Raw genomic sequence first — 19875 nt, 5'->3', positions numbered from 1 at the left:
TTTGTTTTCAGGGAGTGTCACTGGAAGTGTTGATTTCTCTACTGATAAAAATGTAAACGGTAATTTTAGCAAGATTTTACCACTTTATATATTTGGCTGCTAAAATTGTGCAGCCATTATGTCCTGCAGAAAAAATAGTTTTTTATCTTTTGAATATTTTTTGCAATCAAACGAGCTTAGTAATTCCGGGTAGCGTGGAGTGAATTCGGTATTTCTAGAATTGCTTACCGCAGTTTCGGAGTAACTCAATGTGGCTGTTTAGTGTCAAGGATTCACTCTCAGATACACGATTGTTGGGTTGCTAGAAGTTCGGACTTCCAGGTTCCTGGAAGAGTCGTACTGGAAGTCTGTCTGGTGGGATGTATTGCAATGGAGAAGTCTGGTCGCTGTGCAATAAGATAGAAGTCTCTTCAAAGCATCAAGAACTGCAAGATTTGTCATCGATAGTCCTTTTCGCTTGAGTCGACTCAGTGATTTGCAATCATTTTCATCTGTTTTGGTACAGTTTATGGATAGGAAAGTCTTCCGGCATGTAGATTTTGATAGTGTAATCAAGTGTTTTCCATGGATATTCATAGATTTTGACTTGGTGCCATTGCTGAAATGAGCACAAAACCCGAAACAAATCTAAGCAGTTTTGGCTTTGTATGACAGAGGAGCCTTGTGGTGACACTTTTTTGCATGAATTCAAGGAATTCAGTGCATTACTCTTTGTATGGACGGGAGGATCTTTGGGGAGATATCGCATACAGATGATGAAATTGCCTCTTTGCTGCAGTCTGAATTTCAAGAATCTTCTACTTTCTCTGGAAGTTCTGTTTTATTCTTGCTTTTCGTGAAGTGACCATCAAACGTATTCTTCAGTATATATGGATACAATCTTATCAAGCCTATTGTAGAGTAGTCCTGCATTCGAAGGCATTCTCCACATGCAACCATGCCGCAGTAGATCTACTGTTCTTCCACACGACCACTGAAAAAAAATGAACGACGGACCTGACCATACTTAAGAAATCGAGAAATGAGAATTAAGAGCAGCTAAAGAGCCAAACCTTCAGAAGATCCTAGGAAAACAAACTCTACTATGAGCAATTCCATCGCCGAAGCGTTCAAGAAGTTGAACGTGGCCCAAATCACTGATGTTTCCGACTACGAACATATCTATTCGGTTTCATATGAATACTTGTCGAAAGTGAAAAATTTCCACGACTTGAAGGCTTTCAAAAACTGTTTGGTGTCGCTTATCTTTTTGGACAAGTACCACAGGGCCTTCGAGATCATCAAGAAGGTTCCTGAAGGCGACTACTTCTCGAATTCGTTGGTGTTGGAAGTTGGCTATGTGTACTATAAGCTTGGAAAGTCTGCTGAGTTTGAGCAGTTGTTAAAGTCTGTCAAAGTTGAAAACGAGGGTATTGCCATCGGCTTAAAGCACATTGCCGCACAGAACTACTATAAACTCGGCGATTATGGAAAATCGTTGCAATTGTACAAGGAGTTGATCGAGAGCAACAAATACGACAATAAGTTGGACTTGATCATCAATGAGAGATCGGTGATTTCGCAGTTGAACTTCAACCAGAAGAACAAGGTCGAATCGAAATTCAACATTGAAGAGTATGGTGAAAACTACGATTTATTCTTCAACGAAGCCTTGATCGAATTGTCCAACAACAACTTCCACAAGTCGATAGAGCTTTTAGAAAAGGCCGAGTCTGTCTGTTTGACACAGAACTCTGACTTTTCTAAAGAAGACTTGTTGGTTGAATTGTTGCCCATTAAAATCACATCGGCATACATCTACGAGATTCTTGGTCAATCAGACAAAAGTTTGGAAATCTTGCACGAAAGCAACGCAGACACCATTAACGACGCCATGATCAAACTCATCATCAAGAACAACATCTTCTCGTTGGCCAAGGAACCCAAAGACTATAATTTAATAGACAGGGAGTTGAACTATCAAACAAATTTGCATAAATTGAGCCAGAAGTTGACCAAATTCCAGTACCAGGTCATATTTAAGAATAACGTGTTGTTGCGCTATGCAACGGGAACTTTAAGCAAATCGCAAGTCAGTGACTCATTTATTGCCAAATATATCCAAGACTTTCCAGGAGACTATTTCCCTTTGGCATACAAGTTATTGTTGTCTCTTGACATAAATTTCAAAGACCTCAACGATGAGCACAAAAACAGAATAGTCAGTAGAAAATTATACAAATACGTCAAGGCTAACTACAACGACAAGCTTTCTAACAACTTAATCATTGCTGTGTTGTTGTTGGTATTTGTGAATGATAAGGCAGGAAACTTCGATCAATCATTGACACTTTTGGAAGAGTTGGTAGACTTCAACTTAGAACAACCAATCGTCACCCCGGCCTTGGTTGGAACACTTATTAAAGTGTACGAAAGTCTCAACTTGACTTCCAGCTTGTCGAAGTTGTTAACCAAATTGGTTACAAAGCTTTTGGCTACCGAAGAAAAGGTAATGCAGGACGACGTTAACTACTACTTTTTCATCAGGATAATCGGCTTCAAGGCTTTGAACCAAGGCAACCAACAGGGCGGAATTCAACTCTTTGAGTTCCTTTCCAAGTTCAACGAAAATGACAGTTTGATCAAATCGATTTTGACAAACACTTCCAACGACTTGTTGCCTGTGGAAGAGCTATCTTCTGCCAAGTCTGTTGAGGAGTTATTGTCTACCAACATAGACTCGTTGATTCCTACCAAGGTCAAGTCAATCTTGAAGCCCAAAGTTTCTGCTTCTAAGGTCAGTAAAAAACGTTCTAAGCCTAAATTCTCTGCAACTAAGGTTCTCAAACCTGAAGCAGACTTGTCGCTTGACGATGAAAGGTGGTTGCCCATGAAGTTGAGGTCCTACTACAAGCCTACCAGAAAGGAAAAGAAGAAACTTGGTGGAGGCCATCAAGGAGCACTTGATCCAACACCAGCTCCAGCCCCAGTAGCCACTTCAGGTGCTTCTAGTGGTAGCAAGAACAAGAAAAAAAAGAAGGGTAAGAAGTAAAGAACCAAACCGTAACGAGATATTTACTCAGCATCAATTGGCTGTCAATCATAATAGGTGTATAAAAGCTATATAGCAATAATAAGCAGCCAAGTGGAATGAGCCATTCATTTGTTCAGTAGCAAAACTCAGAAACAAATAACTTAGTGGAAGGTCTAACTACAATTTGAAAAATTATAAGAGAAAAAGGCCGGTAAACTAGAAGAATTTGAACTTATATTCAATCATGCGCGGCCTCGGACTGAATAGCTGTGCGGACTTTGGCAATTAGTTACCTTCGAATGGTGGACTTCAAACTGTCCATATCCCCTAGCTTTGTGTTGCGGAATTCTGCTAAACGTTTCATAGATAGGACTTCGTAATTTTAATATACGCGTCTCTATGGGCTTTGACACTTACCAAATTCAAATTAACTGTAATAATAATTGACATGAAATTGAATAGTACTACAAATTCCAAATTCTTGTGGTGGTTTCTCTATCCAGTTCAAGTATTGTATTTGCAATATGGCCAAAATGTCCAACTCCAACTGGCTATTTATCTACGGAAAATTGTTTGGGATACACTTACTTGAATAGGAAGCAGAATGCTATCCACAGGAAAACACAATTCCGACCTCATCGATTGCAACATAGTGGGGCTGTCCCACCTGTGAAAAAATATTTGCAATGAAAAATGGAAAACCGGTACACATTCCGATCTATGGAAGAAGCTGAAGTATCTACTATCTCTTCAGTGGAACAATCTTCATTGAATGGGAAATAGTCAATTGACCTCACGGTAGGTATGTGACCTATTCTATTTGTGTTTCTATGGGCGCAATTTAAGCCCCAGAAAAAAAATTAGTGGATAATGGACTGCCAATTCCGGTCCATAAACGTTGAATGCAGTTGTCGTTATCGTAGCAACTTCTTCGTGATTTCACAATGGAATATGCACGAAATAGACATGAATTCCCAATGCTCTCGCTGTCAATATAAAAAGGGCCGCTGATCTTGAAAAGTTGGAACCATTCACTATTTTGCTGAAATACTTGATCTTTCTTGGTAATTCTTGATTACTAGCAAATCTCTTTCAATACTTCACTACAATGACTGTTCAAGAAACTACTATCCCAGCCACATTCCAAGGTTTTGGAGTTGACAAGCCAGAAAACTGGAACAAGCCCAAGTTGGTGGAATACAAGAGAAAAATCGTCAACCCACACGATGTTGTTGTCAAGAACATTGCCTGTGGTCTTTGTGGTTCCGACATTCTTACCTTGAAAGCCGATTGGTCCCCATTGCTCAGAAACGATGCTGTCGTAGGTCACGAAATTATTGGCCATGTCATCGCCATTGGTGATAAAGTTACCCAAGTCAAGATTGGCGACAGAGTCGGTATTGGTGCAGCTTCCAACTCCTGTAGAGATTGTTCCAGATGTACCCACGACAACGAGCAATACTGTGCCGACGGTGCTGGTACTTACAACTCGGTAGATGCTGCTGCTGAAGACTACATCACCCAAGGTGGTTACTCTTCCCACTCCATTGCTAACGAACAATTCGTATTCCCTATTCCAGAAGCTATGGAAACCGTACATGCAGCTCCTTTGATGTGTGCTGGTTTGACTGTCTACTCTCCATTGGTACGTAACCTTGGTACCGATGCCAAGGGAAAGACGGTTGGTATCATTGGTATTGGTGGTCTTGGACATCTCGCCCTTCAATTTGCCAACGCCCTTGGTGCCAATGTTGTTGCCTTTTCTAGAACTTCTTCAAAGAAGGAACAAGCTCTCAAGTTGGGAGCTCATGAATTCATTGCTACTGCTGAAGAAAAGGACTGGAAGAAGAAGTATGCCGACCACTTCGACTTGATCTTGAACTGTGCTTCTGGTATCGACGGTTTGGTTCTTGACAACTACTTACAAGTATTGAAGGTCGACAAGAAGTTTGTCTCTGTGGGTTTACCACCAACCAAGGACAACATCCAAGTGTCTCCACACACCTTCCTCCACCAAGGTGCATCTTTTGGTTCGTCTTTGTTAGGATCTAAGACTGAGGCTTTGCAGATGTTGGAATTGGCTACTGCAAAGGGTGTCAAGCCATGGGTTGAGGAAATCCAAATTGGTGAAGACGGCTGTCACGAAGCGTTGACTAGATGTGACAAGGGTGACATTAGATACAGATTCGTGTTCACCGGTTTTGACAAGGCTTTCACTGCCTAAAAAGCAAAGTAGTTATAGAGTATAGAAATAGACAGCTGCAAATCGGAGATGATGCGGAATGTAGTATTTATAGTTTTTCGCAGCCATAACCAGCGAGGTTGGATGATAAAGACAAAAAAAGTCTGTCTACGGGAAGATCCTTCCAGACACCCGCTGCTGCTATCAAACAGTCATGCTACGACTTCGATGGTAAAGCTGAATACGAGATGTCAAGGATTTGCACATTCTCTGTTGTTTTGATGTTACGACACAAATATGTATGCTACGGGAAATGAAGGGTATTAAGTGTCTATTCTAGTGAGAAAATAATGAGACAGTCGAAGATGCAAATATTAGAAGGGTATCAAAGGTGGAAGTGTTCCTATTTAAGAATTGAAAGTGAAATGCGATAAATGGTTTGTTGCCCTAGTTGGACAAGATTGTGAAGTTGTTCCTTCTGATCAAGCCCAGCTTGGAGTCATTTTTGCCTACAGAATAGGAGCGTCTATGTTTTCTAGTCGAGTTTTGTGTCAATTGTTTCTTGACCAAAGTCATTTCAGCATCGTCGAGTTCAAGATCGATCTCGTCATCTTCGGTGTATACAGCAGACAGCGACTTTACTAAGTACTTCTCCATGTTAGAGTTATTTTTTCTAGTTGGAGTCAAGAAGCTAGGGATGTTCAGGAACTTGTGCAACGACTTGAATTCGTTGTTGTAATGCGTAGGCTGGTAGAGTTCAGTCAATTGCAAAGAAGTAGCACTACCGTAGGTTACGTGGCCAGGGAAATCGTGGATATTCAAATTTCCTAATGGCTCTCTGGTTGGCGAACGTCTGTTCACCGTGACAGCGGGGTTCTTTTTAGGTTGCAAGATGTTCTCCTGGTCATTGTGGTTTTGCTTGTTTGAGAAAATGTAGTCTTCGGAGATTTCTGGCTGTTGTGGCTGTGTTTTGTCTTCCCAGATGGTGAAGTTCAACTTCGGCTTTTTGGGAGAAGGCGTCAATCTGGAAGGAATGGTTTTCACAGGTGACAACTTGGATGAGACAAAGATGGGTGTGCCGTTCTTTCTCGAGGGAGTGGAGATGTTGGAAGGCTTGGGGGATAACACGGACCTCTTCGTAGGCGAAGGAGTGGCAGACATGGTGGTTATAGATACAAGGCTGTTTAGATCTGTTGTTTGGATACACTTTTGTTTCAATACAGAATTGTCCAGGTGCTCTATCTACGAATTATACCTATGCAGTGTATATATGAGATTTGTCTAGGATATCTTTGTCTTTACTCTCTGTGTTATCTGTAGATACTCTGAAAAACTGGGAGGTTATTCAGTGAGAAATTGTCAAACTTTTATAACGGGCACAACAAAGGCAGGACTTGGCTCCAAAACGGTGCATTAATGTTGCACCCACCGCGTCTGCAGCAAGGTGCGTTTTGTGGACGAAGGGGTTAAAAGAGGCAGAACGGCAGGTGGGAAATACAATGAAACTAGAAAGTTGTTTCACTACGGCACGGGACTGAATAAGAGTTCATAAGACGGGGATGGGCTCTGTATCACATGTGTATTAGAAGAACGAGAACGTGAACCATATTGGCTCGTAGAAGTTAGGGGCCTTTGACCGTAGAGACAGCTGCTGGGAGAGAGCTCGAGCGCAAGCCTCACCACAAAACCAAATATCGTCTAAACGCGTCCACGAGCCAAAAGGTAGGAGCCAATGTGGAGATGGACTACGCGGCCGCGAAATGTAGACTGTGAGAAGGAGAGCCGATTTCGCACTGAGACTCGCAAGGAGTTGGAATGGTGAGTAGCCGGACTCTGCCAATGGCAGAGGGTGTTTGGAAGAAGAAGGCACTGGTCCAGTGGAGGTGTCAAAGGTAGTACCAAGCTGATTATGGGCTCTTTCTGGGGCTCCCTTCTGAGTCTGGACTCGTTAAGTCGCACCCCTCCGCCTAAACGCTAGTCTCGCTAATTGTCTATTGTTAGAAGTCTTGTTCCACCAACAATGGGACCGTATTCTAATTCGCTTTGTATGGTAAGAAAGTCGTACGAATATGAAATTGTGAGTTTTCAGAGTATGAACAGAAATGACGAGAGACTGTTAGAGAGGGTTTCTTGTGTTGGGATCTTTTGATCTTTTCGAGTGGATTTTGTAAATCAATTATAATTCGACCAAGAGAGCTACGAACCCGACAGCTATAAACCAATTCTCTACCTTAGATGTTGTACGGCTTCATTCTTCGGATTGTTATCGGGCTCATTCCACAAGAATAGCTGGCTAACTCTCCTTCAGGAACTTCATTGTCTTGCTGAGTACCTGCTTCTATAGTCGTTTCTATGAACTGTAACCTACGTAGCCAGAAAGTGTAGAATTCTCATTGTCTGGAATGACAGCAATCCATGTCAAGGTGAAAAATTCTCCATTTACTCAATAAAGGTATTACCTCGTTAGAATGGTGCCATTCTACACTTCTTTGCCTACTATTATTCCTGCTCTTGTTATGCTATTGTGGTAGGACTTGCTCTCCTATCTCATGCACAAATTTGTCTTTTTCAGGCAAATAGAAATATTTTCCACTCCTTCGAGCCGTTCACTAGTACTCCTCTTGAACCTTGGGATCTACCTGACTTACACTCGGGTTGCACCGTGATATCCGACTAGACTCCTTCAAACAGGGTTAGCTCTTCCTGCCTCAATTGTTTAAAGTAAGGTCCCTCTCGGAAGCACAGTATTGAGAAAATAGTATAAACTCTATAGTGTATATTCCTACCTTTACCGAACCATGTCTCCTCTTTACTTTCCCCTTTCTTCTTCCTTTAACTTTACTTCGTCTACTATGTCCTATCCTTCTTCCATTCATTAATAAATACTATCTATGCCTTGTAGAAGTTGCTGGCCACAAATGGCAACTTGGCCACGGTACCTTCTCTCAACTTGCCCCTGATCTCGATCTTGATCTTGCTGCCGATCTTGGCCTTCTTGTCGATGTAGGCTTGGGCAACGTTTCCACCCAAGGTAGGAGATGGAGAGCCAGAGGTGATGTAACCGATTTGCTCGGAGCCGTCTTCGGTGAAAATCTTGTTGCCGTCTCTTGGTGATGGACCCTTGGAAGAAACACCGATTCTTCTGGCTGTGACCAACTTCTTGTCGTTGATCTGGCTCAAGATCTTGGATGCACCGTTGAACCCACCTTGGTCTCTACGGGTCTTTGGAATCAACCAGGTCAATGAAGCTTGGATAGGTGTGATTTCTTCGGTCAATTCGTGTCCATAAAGACACATACCAGCTTCCAATCTCAACGAGTCTCTAGCGGCCAACCCAATTGGCTTGACAACATCTGGATATTCGCGAATTAATGTATAGAAAAAGTCCAAAGATTGCTTGCTTTCTTCGGCAGTCAACGATGGAATCGACAACTCGAACCCGTCCTCACCAGTATAACCAGATCTAGCCAAATGAACGGTGGCATCGATAGGAGCCAACTTGACAAACTTGGTCTGTCCAAAGTAGATCTTGGACAAGTCCTCGTTGGTGAACTTTTGCAAGATTTCGACAGCCTTTGGACCCTGAATAGCCAACAAGGTTCCTTCAAACGTTTCGTGGGTTACACCACTAAAGTTTTCGGCTTCCTTCTTGATGAAGCTGATATCCTTAGCTCTACATCCAGCGTTGGTGACCATATAGTACTTTTCTTCGCCGTGTTTGGTGATGATACAGTCGTCAATTACACCTCCATTTTCATTCAATAACACAGACAAACTCGAGCTGTTGACTGGCAATTGGCTCAAGTCGATAGGTGTAATCTTCTGAAGCAAGTTTTTCGCATCCACCCCAGAAAAGTTGTGTTGTAACATGTGGCTGACGTCAAACAAACCGACTTTGGATCTGACCCAATTGTGAGAGTCAATATGCGATTGGTCCTTGTACAAGACAGGCATCTCGAACCCTGCGTAGGGAACCATCTTACCACCCAATTCAATGTGGGCTTCGTGCAAGGGGGTCTTCAAGAGCGATGAGGCTGTAGAATAGAATTTCTTGTTGGTGACTCTGAACATTTTTGAAAGAATAAAGATGTACGCCGCAATGGAGAGGCTGGAATCTACGAATACTAGTCTCTGAAGCTAAGAACAACCAGCAATGGAAAAAATTGGATATTCAGCTTTATATATTTCTGAAGTTGTGAAAATTGTAGATGTTTTGACTCGATTTTGACTCGGTAGCCAGAGTCAGGTGCTCGTCGGATGCGCGTCGGGCAGATGGAGTCAGATGGAGAGAATTATCGATACTGGTATATGCAGTACGGTTTACGGATCCAGTGAAATTTATCTAGAATTTATATATTTATTTGTTTCATCAGTCGGTGCAATCACACAAATATATATACATATGTGTATAGGATTCTTCTATTCTTCTTTGTAGTTGTATCTAAATTCTCGAACTTTTTTCTTTTTTCTCCAGCTCATCCTTATAATTTCGTCTAGGAGCTCGAACTTCAGTGGACCCTATGAATACCATATAGAAGAGGATATATCAACATCCAGATAAGGAAACCGTACATAGTCGTAGCCACAAAGTTGTACCACACCAAGCTAACCAAATTGGCTCTGGTTTTATTGTGGTGGCTGACAAACCGAAGATCTTCACTCTCGTGTTCGTTATTAGATACTATGATCGCCGAAAACACCTGAATAAAGCTGTCGAATCTTAGTGGTCTCTCGTCACAGTAGTAGATAAGTCCACCAATGATGAAGACCGAGGAACAGAGCCAAAGTGGAGGAAATAGAAGACCAGAGAATAGCATTCGAACACATGTTTGGTGCCATCTTCGGCAAAAGTGGCATGTTGAACATTGGCATCTCTCCGTATCTGTGTAGTTCAAATTTCCCTCCACTGGAGAGAGTTGTCTTACCTCGAGTTCCAACATGAATAAAGTGTATGCGACAAGAGAACATTTTATGTTAGTTGTATATATCGCTGTTTATAATAGTTTGTAGGTTTCCTCTAATCTAATGAGTTCTGAGTATGTTTGGGTGCAAATATCGTCAGATTGTAGCAGCATACTTCCTAATTGGGCCAAGACAAGCGAACCAGATGAAGCACGATTTAGAAACATAAAAAAGATAAAGACAAGACTACATGATGGTAGATTGGTTCTGTCTCCTGGTTTGATATTGTAATAGGATTGTCTCTCTCTTGTTTAGTGTGATATTCGTTCGATTCTTTAACACTTGGAATGTGCTTTCTTTATTCAATTCAATTGCACATAGTTGCCGAGTGTTTCTGATTGTTCATAGAACTCACTATTTTCAAAAGACCAGTGAATGGTCCTATGTATTCTTATTATATATGTTCTTGAGAACACGACTGAGAATCGTTTCATAAACTAGAGGAAACATATCTCTTACTGGCAGCTCTCGCAAGATATAGATTTCGACCTATCTTAACTATGAGACATAATCCTTAGACAACGCAAGTCAAATAGAATGTTTCAACTATTTCAACAGCTTGTCCAGGTAGTCCAGGTAGTCTCTGGACGTCTTCTCTAATCTTAATACGCTTCTCGACGCATTTGCTTGTTCTAGTTATCACTCTTCCTTACCTCCTGGTTCATTTCTCTATATGCATTTTTTGCACCTATTCGCGTCTACAAATCGAATTTTCGATTACTCTATTCAACTCAGATAGAATCCACTTCACCAATGTCGACCCTCGACATCAACAGGGTAGTGTCGTCGTTGCAGCTGTCTAAGATCAAAGACCGCAATGATGCTTTGACATTACTAGAAGATATGACTCTGGCTAAGTTCAGACTTAACTCTAAACAATTCCGAATTCTTATTCGGGGCATATTTGACTTGATAAAGAAAGAGGCCAAAATCTACTACAACAACAAATTGGCACCAGTACTGCTTCGATTGAGTCGGGCCTCCTCTGCTGTAAGAATCATATGTGAACGGGCCATCAATGATATGTCGTTACAGTTGAAATTTCGTGGCTACTACGATTTGGTAGAAGGAATCATAGCCAATTTCGCCGCAGATAACCAACAACTAGAGCCGTGTTCGTACGATTTCCTAAGAATCTTATCTACTGTGATTTCCAAGAATTACTTCAAAGAACACTTGAATCGTGATGAATGGAAACTGATCTTCAACTTCGTTACCCACTTGATAGCAGACATCTTGAGCGATATGCAAGGTATACAAGGCATATCGAATCATGGAAAATTGTTACAGGAGCTGTTTTCAGCATTGGCCAATCTTCTTCAATGTGACACGCATATGTCTATTAGCTATATGCATTTGCTAGACCATACGATTTACTTTAGACTTCTGAGTCTTTTAGAGAAAGCAGCTAAGACTCTTAAAGAGTCTGTTCTAGCTATTACCATTTTCAAGATTATCAATAAACTCATTATAGTTCTCGCTACTGAAGACTTTCGCTTTGTAAATAGACTTATTCGTTTGGGAACTAACATAATGCTGCGCTTCTATCTGACCCAGTTGGATAAGCTCATGAATGAGTTCTTGGTCTTTCTCAACCTTTCCGCTACTCACAACTATATTGATCTACTGAAGCTTCCCAAGCTCACAGACGATAATGGTACTATGATAAGTGAACAACCACATCAGCCAGAAGAGTCTGACGAAGATGAAGATGACATTCTGATTCGTTCCTTTGTAAGCGAAACTCGCGATGAACCAAAACGATTGTTGCCATTCAGCGGAAAAGTGTCTGCAGATTCCAACGAGTACTTGGTTCACAGTATTGGTAACCTTATAATCAGCCTTATATCACGTCTTCTGATGTCGGATTTTCATCTAGATGTAGGATGCATAGGAATACTACACACTGAGACACTTCGACGAGACTGGTTCAACTTAAACTCCATATATTTGAAGTCACAAGATCATAAACCGTGGCTACTCTGTCTCGGGCTCACCAAGTTGCTTCACTCGTATTTCTGTTTGAAACAGACCGTAGCCAAAACATCTAATATGTTGGTTTTGTCGACCATCCTACAACAGCAGCCTAAGAAAAGACAGAAATGGGATACCGTAGGAATTGCTTTGTCCAACTCGCGAAATTTGTTAGAATTCTGTAACACATTGATTGGCGAACGTCAGGACATTCGTGAACAGCAGGTTGGTTTGCAGATCTTGACTTTCTACCTTGAAGCGTTTGATCTTGATAATGAGTTTGAGTCTGAAGATGCTGATAGCTCAGAGACACCAGATGGGACATTTCAATCAATAGATAAAAGTATTAACGACACAACTTTTGATTTCACTTTAGGCGAATCCAACGACAATGGAAGTTTCAGGGCTTCAATTATCATGAAAAACATATTGTATTTGTTCAAGTATTCTGAGTTGAGCTTCTGGCCTCTTCTTGCAAGTAACGGTTTGATCAAGATCAAGTCTTTGAATTGGCATTCTCGTCATCATCATTACTCTCAACTATTGTTAAACATTGCTTTGCCATTGGTGAAGAATGAGGAGTTGTTCAAGTACTCCTGCAATCTCATATTCACTTTGGTTTGTAACTCAAATGATTTGACCAAGAAACTAGATGAATCGCTCACATCTCAGATAGACAGTATCATAGATATGGTAGAGATAGTAGGTCCATTCTCGATTTCTACGGAGAGCTTTCTATTTTGGTATTCTATAGCCAAGATTGTCAGAGCCAACAATCTGGCGAAGAAGTTCATATTAGGCGAGAGAATCCAGGACTGGTTGTTATTGAAATGGAGCCATTTCTTCGATGTAAAACGCAATGACCTTCAACTGGAATGTCAGGGTCTTGCTGAATTCATAATGTGGATCTCTGGTGAGAGCGTTTCAGTCCGCGAGTCCAAGTATCTACCAGATAGCTACAATGGCTCTCTATACGAGGCGTGTTCATTTCTGAATTATAGTGAAGACTTGAACGAATTCATTGCCTTAAAGAAACCTCCTATTTCATCTTCGTTACTGTTTGTCATAGATGGAATAAGTCGCAACAACAATATTGAACAATTAATGCTGAGGATATTGGGAACTGTTCACGGATTTTCTACCTCAACATTATTGTTTGAATGGTACTTTGTGTCTCAAGGAATTTACAGTCCTCTAAGAGGAATGCCACGATTTGACAGTGTAGCGTCTTTATTTGAAGAGCAAAGTTGTGAAATATTGAAGACGATTGCGGTTCGAAGAATGACAATTGAGGAATTAACGCACTTTTTGCTGTTATACAATCAAATTGATCTTGATCACATCTTCAGTAATAGAAGTGGATATTTAAGATCTGAGATGAAGAAGAAGTTCGCTATAGTATTCCCTTTTGATAGACTATTGAAGACATTCTCTGAGCAAATAGTGCTGCAATTTGGTGAAGAAGTGGTTGTTCAAGAGTCAAGAAGTGTATTTGACGAGGAATTTTCGGATGTTAATAGAAGTAGTCCAGTACCTTCTCTTGGATCATCGGCTCAGGAGTATTGTGGTTTTCAGTTAGATTACGAGAAAGTGCCTTGTATCGAAGTTCTCAAATTTATATTTGTCACACACAAGTATATTGAAAAGGACGTGGGAGTCACCTTCACAGTTGTCTGTACCTATTTTGATGATTTGCCGCCAAACCAATTGGTATACGCATTTCACGCTTTGGTTAAAGAGTTTGAAACAAATTCATTTGACATTTTGTCCGTACCTTTAGACCTACTTGGAAGATTAGTTAGAATATTTGGTGAAAAGATATTGGTTGATCAGAACTATGAGCGATCAGAATTGACATTAACCACTATTTCACAGTTTTTGAAGATAGTGTTGCCTATTGTTATCAAAGCTACAGATGAGAACTTCAAGAAGGACTACTATGACATGTGTATGTGGTTAATACAATGTGGGACTAAAGATTTGATTCTTACCGAGGTTGCAATGACTAGCTTTTGCGAATTTATAATTCGATTCGTGGACCTTAATGACGAGACATTTATGACTACCAACCAGCTTACATCTATATTCCTCCTCAAATTCTCCAATTGTTCTAATTCTAACAAAATAGACCTTGTTCCCCATTTAGTGATGCTATTGAAATCTTCCACTTCTTTATCACAAGCAAACTTATACAGTGAATTGTTCATGAATTTCTCAACTCCAGAGGAGTCAATTGAAACCTGCGCAACGTACGCGATGTTCTTTAGTAGCTTGACTCTAAGCTCATCTCAGGTCATGCTTTCATCATTATTTAACTTGCTTGAATGTTCTAGGTTTAAATTTTTCGTTCCATACTTGGAACATGGCTTGAAAATGATTTGTGAATTTATTGGCATTGAAAAACCAAGGGTGTTGTTCAAAGCCTACAAACTTGAGCTTCTCTTGTGTTGGTGGAAATTTGACAGCTTGCACCAGTTTCCGTATTTCTTATTCGGCTATCCTGATCAAGAAAAGTTCTACTTGGAAAACCACAAAGAGTTGGTTTCCATAACAATAAGTACCAAACAAGACCAAGAAAGATCTTACGAATCGTTATGGCTAACATTATCGAAACTCAGAAATACAGACGTGGCAACTCTAGTTTCTGAAAGCTTACCGCTTATAATTTCCATTGCCTATACAAGAGAAGGGATAAGAAATGCTGTTTTCAATGTCGTCTTGTCCTATTTAAAAGATTCTTTCAAACAGGAGTTTATTGATAAGCATATCCTAATTGTTTCTGAGATAATTAGCCACACTGATTTAACGAGAGAAGACTTACTAATTGATAAATACAATTCCAATAAAGTTGCAAGTACTTTGATTTCAAAGAATTCTAAAGTCTTGAATTTTCCTGGAGTGATAATGGTGCCGTTGAATTCGTCGTTGGAGCTAATGCAGAAAATTTCAGAAAAGTATGGATCTAAGAAGGATAGCTTTTGGGAACCGCGACAGATATACTTTATATTTCGTCGGGTTTCTCTACTTCTTCTTCATCAATCGCTTTCCAATGAGCAGAAAATTGTAGTAATTCGAAAACTTAAATTGATCTGCATTCTTGGTAGTGAACATATTCATAATGTGCAAATTATGAGCCTAATAGTGGACACTTTAAATCCTTTCGTCTGTGTTCCTGACCTATTTCCTGAGATTTGTCGGTTTTACCTCCTCTTAAAAGTTGACAATTTCCACACGTATGGTGACAACTCCACCCTTCTTATTGTCATTCGTATGGTTGCTGTTATGTTAAATCTGCAAAATTTACCTCTTGTAGATAGAGAATTAAGTTCTCAATTAATGAGCTACGCAAGGAGAATTGGCGAAAAGAGAACGATTAGACCAATATTGATGGCTGCAATTGGACAGTTGAAAAGAGATGCTGCATCATTTAAGAATACTCTTTCTACGTTAACCGTGGAGACTTATCTCAATGACACTAAAGAAATGTCCATATTCACTGATGCTACATTTAAGTATATCTTGATTTTAATTTCCTTGACTTTTGAAACAATCGATGAATACAATGATAGTGGCAAACTCCAAAATGTCGCCAAGATCTTGATGCAATGCAATAGTGGTCAATTCGCTCTTCAAACTAACAAATTCAATATCTGGAGTGCAAAGTACTTGTCATCCTATTATTTACATGGTGGATGGAATAAGTCGGGGTATGCGTTTCCTTCAAATGAATATCGCGGGATTCCATCAGCAGCATTCCAATCAGAAGTCAACAGTTTAAATCCCTTAGTTAAAGAAGTCATAGCACACTCTTTAAGTGACGACTTCGAGGTTGCTGCTTGTGCAGAATCGATTTTGGGGGTATTGATGTACAAATACGAACGGTCGAAGTCAGAAATTCTGAAGTTTCTCGATTTTGATGATATTTACAGACAACTTGAAGGTCATATTACACCACTTGATTTTCACGCATGCATCTTGCTCAATGATGAATATGAGTTAGATTTTCTTGGAGATACATTAAGTTATGTTATCAACAATCTTGACAGTCTTATCTCCACTTCCAGTTTCGGTATTTGGTCTACCAGATTGTTTCTTGCGATAAATCAAGAATTGGCTAGTTCCACCTCAATTGCTCCGTTGATTTCAACGTTTGCTGCAAAAGTTAATTCTTTTTCTGCCAAACAATTACCTAATTTGATATGTTTTTATCTTCTTACAAAAGGTAAAGTTGCTATCAAGAATATAAGGATGTTGTTGTCTCAATTCTCCAGTATCAGAACCAAGGATACAATGTGTATTTCATTCTTTCTAGATGTCGTCTTGTATCTACGAATGGGAGCTCAAATGGGTCTCGGTCAATTCGTGGATGTCACTCGGGACTTAGATGTGGTATCATTTAGTGAAATGGCAGCATCAATTAATAGATATAAAACTTCCATGATGCTTCTCGAGGCATGTTTTTATGAAGACCCCAAAAGAAGCATATTGGTTAGTAATACTCTAACAAGAAAAGTCTATGAATCAATAGATGACGAGGATTTGATCTTTGGATTGAAAGAGGAGCCATCATTGGATTTTGTGTTGTCAATGGTGAATAGAAATTCGTCTTCCATGGAACAATTGGCATTCAGCAGTGCCATTTTTGATTCGTCGATTGCGTTAAGCTTTGGAAGTCGACCAACAAATATTCTTCAATCAATGAATAGCAGTGGTATGTTGGGTGTGTCTCGAATATTAAGTAATTCCACCAGCTTATTTCAACTCCAGGATCAGGTATATGATTGGGGGTGGAAATTGAACAGTTGGGACATCCCGATACCGAAAGATGCCATCACAGAACAGGAAATTGTCTATAAAGTCTTGAAACAGGTCCATGATTATCCCTACCGTTCCTTAGAGGTTTGTCAAGAAACACTCGTTGATGTGCTATTGAAAAAGGATAGACTAATTAATGATTCTTTGAGCCTGAAGGACTACAGACTTAACACAATGGTGTGGATGAAGTCATTAGCAACTATATCCAGCATTGAAAGTTTGTTCACGAAAGATGTTAAGGATTTAAATGAAATTGTGTTTGGCTTCGACAAGGAAACTGATTGGTTTGAAAAGTCAGATAGCTCTCTTTCCGAAAGTATCATTTTGGCGAGACGAATTGCATTTCAAATATTGGCAGATTACCCTGTTGAAGCAAGAAATATCTCTCAGGAGAATGCATGGCTCGGGGTACTCAACTACTTGGTAAGATATAACAAATTGACAAGTAGTTCCAAGGAAGTACAGAAAATGATCAATGCTATGATTTGTGCTGATTCGGTAGCCAAAACAAAACTTCAAGAAGTGAAAGGTATCAAGGAGCTTGTTGAGTTCGTCTCTGCGTGTACTCTATGGTCCAATGGACAAACTAGTATTCCTGTCGCCATGATCTCTACTGAGTCTATGAATAAGGGTATTGATTCTCCTCTTACGAACTACAATCATTCGGAAACGTATCTCAAGGCACTCACTGTTCGCTGGTTATCAGAGTCAAGACAGGCTGCGCCAGACTTCATTATGGAAGAGTATGTAAGGCCAATCTCTGAAAAAGCTCTTGAATTGTCGGATGGCAGCGAGCAAAGAAAGATATTCCAAATGCTAGCAAAATACTGTGAGAATCAGTATAAGTCGAGGAATTTGAATGAAGAAATTTCGAAGTTGGAGAAACAGGTGATGGAAAAAAAGGTGGAAATCGAAGAATTGAAGGCACACTATGGACGCACAAGTGTTCCAGCTGAAGAGAAGAAATCAGTTCAAAGATTCTATTCGAAATTGAAAAATCAGTTGCTGAGTGAGGTATCTGACTTGGAAAGGGCAAAGCGAAGCAGAGAAGACTTTTCCGAAAGGGCGATCCAATACTACTTGGAAAGTATTGGATGGGATAACCAGGAGCCTTTAGATAAGTTCCTTGCTCTTTGGTTGGAATTGTCGTTTAAAGATGAGTTGAATGATAAGTTGCGTTTGCAAATCCTTGGAATTCCTTCGTACCTCTTGGTTAATTTGAGCACACAATTGATTTCGAGATTGGCTAATGAGAGCACAGAGTTCCAGAGAACGTTGTCAGAAATTGTCCATAAGATATGTACTGCTCATCCCTACCACACATTGTATCAACTTTTCTCCTTGATGAATGAGAAACTTACAAGCGATCTGAAAGATGCTATAATGGGTTCCAAACGTGCGGCAGCCCGCAAAATCTGGAATAGACTTCTTTCAGCCGATACAATATTTGTTTCCCAGACTTTGAAACCAATTGAATCTTTCTGTTTGGAAGCATCTATTCTTTCGGCTCACAAGGTGTCTCGAGGAAAATCGTTGCACTTGGAAAAGTTGGATATTGGGAATTACTGGCTACATGGCTTGTCAAGAATACCACCACCAACAAAGGATCTCGCAGTAGATCAGAACAGTAATTATAGAGATGTTCCTGTCCTTGCTAAAATTGATGAGAAGGTTTCAATTGCTGCTTCAGGGTTGAGTTTGCCCAAAATTGCTACATTCACCCTTTCAGATGGTACGACTCATAGGATGTTATTGAAGCATGGTACAGACGACTTACGCCAAGACTCAATTATGGAGCAGGTATTTGAGAAGGTTAATCAAATTTTCATTAAAGACAAGGATGCTGCAAAGAGAAATTTGACAATCAGAACCTACAAGGCTGTTCCACTTGGCCCAACTGCCGGAATTATTGAGTTTGTGGCGAATTCTATTGCACTTATTGATATTATTAAACCTTATCATTTGAAGTACGACAAGATAAAACTTGAAAAGGCAAGGGAATTGATGAAAGAATGCCAGTCGGGAGAAAAATTGGAACGTCAAAGAGTTTTCAGACATATCACAGACAAAATCAAACCAGTTCTACATCATTTCTTTATGGATACATTTCTCACTCCTGATGTTTGGTTTGATAGTAGGATCGCTTACACGAGAGGAATTGCAACAACCTCAATTGTTGGCCATATATTGGGTTTGGGGGATAGGCACTGTAATAATATCTTATTGGATAAAAGTACTGGCGAGCCAATCCATATTGATCTTGGTGTGGCCTTTGACCAGGGAACTAGATTGCCCATCCCAGAAACCGTTCCGTTCAGATTGACTAGAGACATAGTTGACGGGTTTGGAAGTACTGGTGTGGAAGGTGTTTTCAAAAGGTCTTGTGAACACACCTTCCGAGTGTTGCAAGAAAACAAGGAGAACATCTTGTCTATTCTTGAAGTTTTGAGATGGGATCCGTTGTATTCGTGGTCCATATCCCCTATTCGTAAGAAGAAATTACAGGAAGAAGGTGGCGGCGTCACTAGTGTAAAGCTTCAAGAAGATGGTTCTGAAGCTGGCAGAGCAGTTCTTGGTGTGGCCAACAAGTTGGCTGTAGGTGGACTCAGTGTGGAAGCTACAGTAAGAGAATTGGTACAAGAAGCTTCAAGCCCCGACAATTTGGCACTTATATACTTTGGCTGGTGTCCCTTCTATTGAGACCTGGTTTTCACCAGTACTGTTATTTTTAAAATGTACCATAGGAATCCTTATAGATATATATAGAATTATGATTGCAAAATATCTTATTATTGGGTACTATCGCTAGAATAGCCAAAAAAAGGAAAGTCGCAATTCCCCAGAAAATGAGGTTGTAGATTTTGATTCATACAAGAAATCGAGGTAGCTGGATTCTTCGACCGAAGCAATTGTGGAATCAATTGCTTGA

The 19875-nt window shown here is 40.2% G+C and overlaps 5 protein-coding genes across 5 annotated transcripts; 3 read left to right on the top strand and 2 right to left on the bottom strand. All coding sequences in view use genetic code 12, as the record gives it.

The window, feature by feature from the left end:
• Positions 1–1084: 1084 nt before the first annotated feature.
• Positions 1085–3031, top strand: SRP72 (part of the signal recognition particle (SRP) ribonucleoprotein (RNP) complex; the record flags this gene model as incomplete). The annotated part of the gene is made up of 1 exon (XM_001384352.1): positions 1085–3031. The coding sequence occupies one exon, from the start codon at positions 1085–1087 to the stop codon at positions 3029–3031; it is 1947 nt and encodes a 648-aa protein (XP_001384389.1).
• A 1090-nt stretch (positions 3032–4121) lies between these two features.
• On the top strand, positions 4122–5237 carry ADH5 (NAD/NADP dependent alcohol dehydrogenase; the record flags this gene model as incomplete). Its single annotated transcript, XM_001384351.1, has 1 exon — positions 4122–5237. One exon carries the CDS (start codon positions 4122–4124, stop codon positions 5235–5237), a length of 1116 nt encoding a protein of 371 aa, XP_001384388.1.
• Positions 5238–5642: 405 nt separating this feature from the next.
• On the bottom strand, positions 5643–6356 carry PICST_31311 (predicted protein; the record flags this gene model as incomplete). The annotated part of the gene is made up of 1 exon (XM_001384016.1): positions 5643–6356. One exon carries the CDS (start codon positions 6354–6356, stop codon positions 5643–5645), a length of 714 nt encoding a protein of 237 aa, XP_001384053.2.
• A 1696-nt stretch (positions 6357–8052) lies between these two features.
• Positions 8053–9302, bottom strand: GCV1 (Aminomethyl transferase). Its single transcript, XM_001384015.1, has one exon. It carries the CDS (start codon positions 9264–9266, stop codon positions 8085–8087), a length of 1182 nt encoding a protein of 393 aa, XP_001384052.1. The 5' UTR covers positions 9267–9302; the 3' UTR covers positions 8053–8084.
• A 1608-nt stretch (positions 9303–10910) lies between these two features.
• Positions 10911–19646, top strand: TEL1 (phosphatidylinositol kinase; the record flags this gene model as incomplete). The annotated part of the gene is made up of 2 exons (XM_001384350.1): positions 10911–11826; positions 11848–19646. 2 exons carry the CDS (start codon positions 10911–10913, stop codon positions 19644–19646), a joined length of 8715 nt encoding a protein of 2904 aa, XP_001384387.2.
• Positions 19647–19875: the final 229 nt, after the last annotated feature.

The sequence above is a fragment of the Scheffersomyces stipitis genome, chromosome 4 (genome assembly GCF_000209165.1).
Source record: "Scheffersomyces stipitis CBS 6054 chromosome 4, complete sequence".
Lineage (NCBI taxonomy): Eukaryota > Fungi > Ascomycota > Pichiomycetes > Serinales > Debaryomycetaceae > Scheffersomyces > Scheffersomyces stipitis.
Note: the sequence above shows the minus strand (reverse complement) of the source record. Positions and strands in the feature narration are given on the sequence as shown.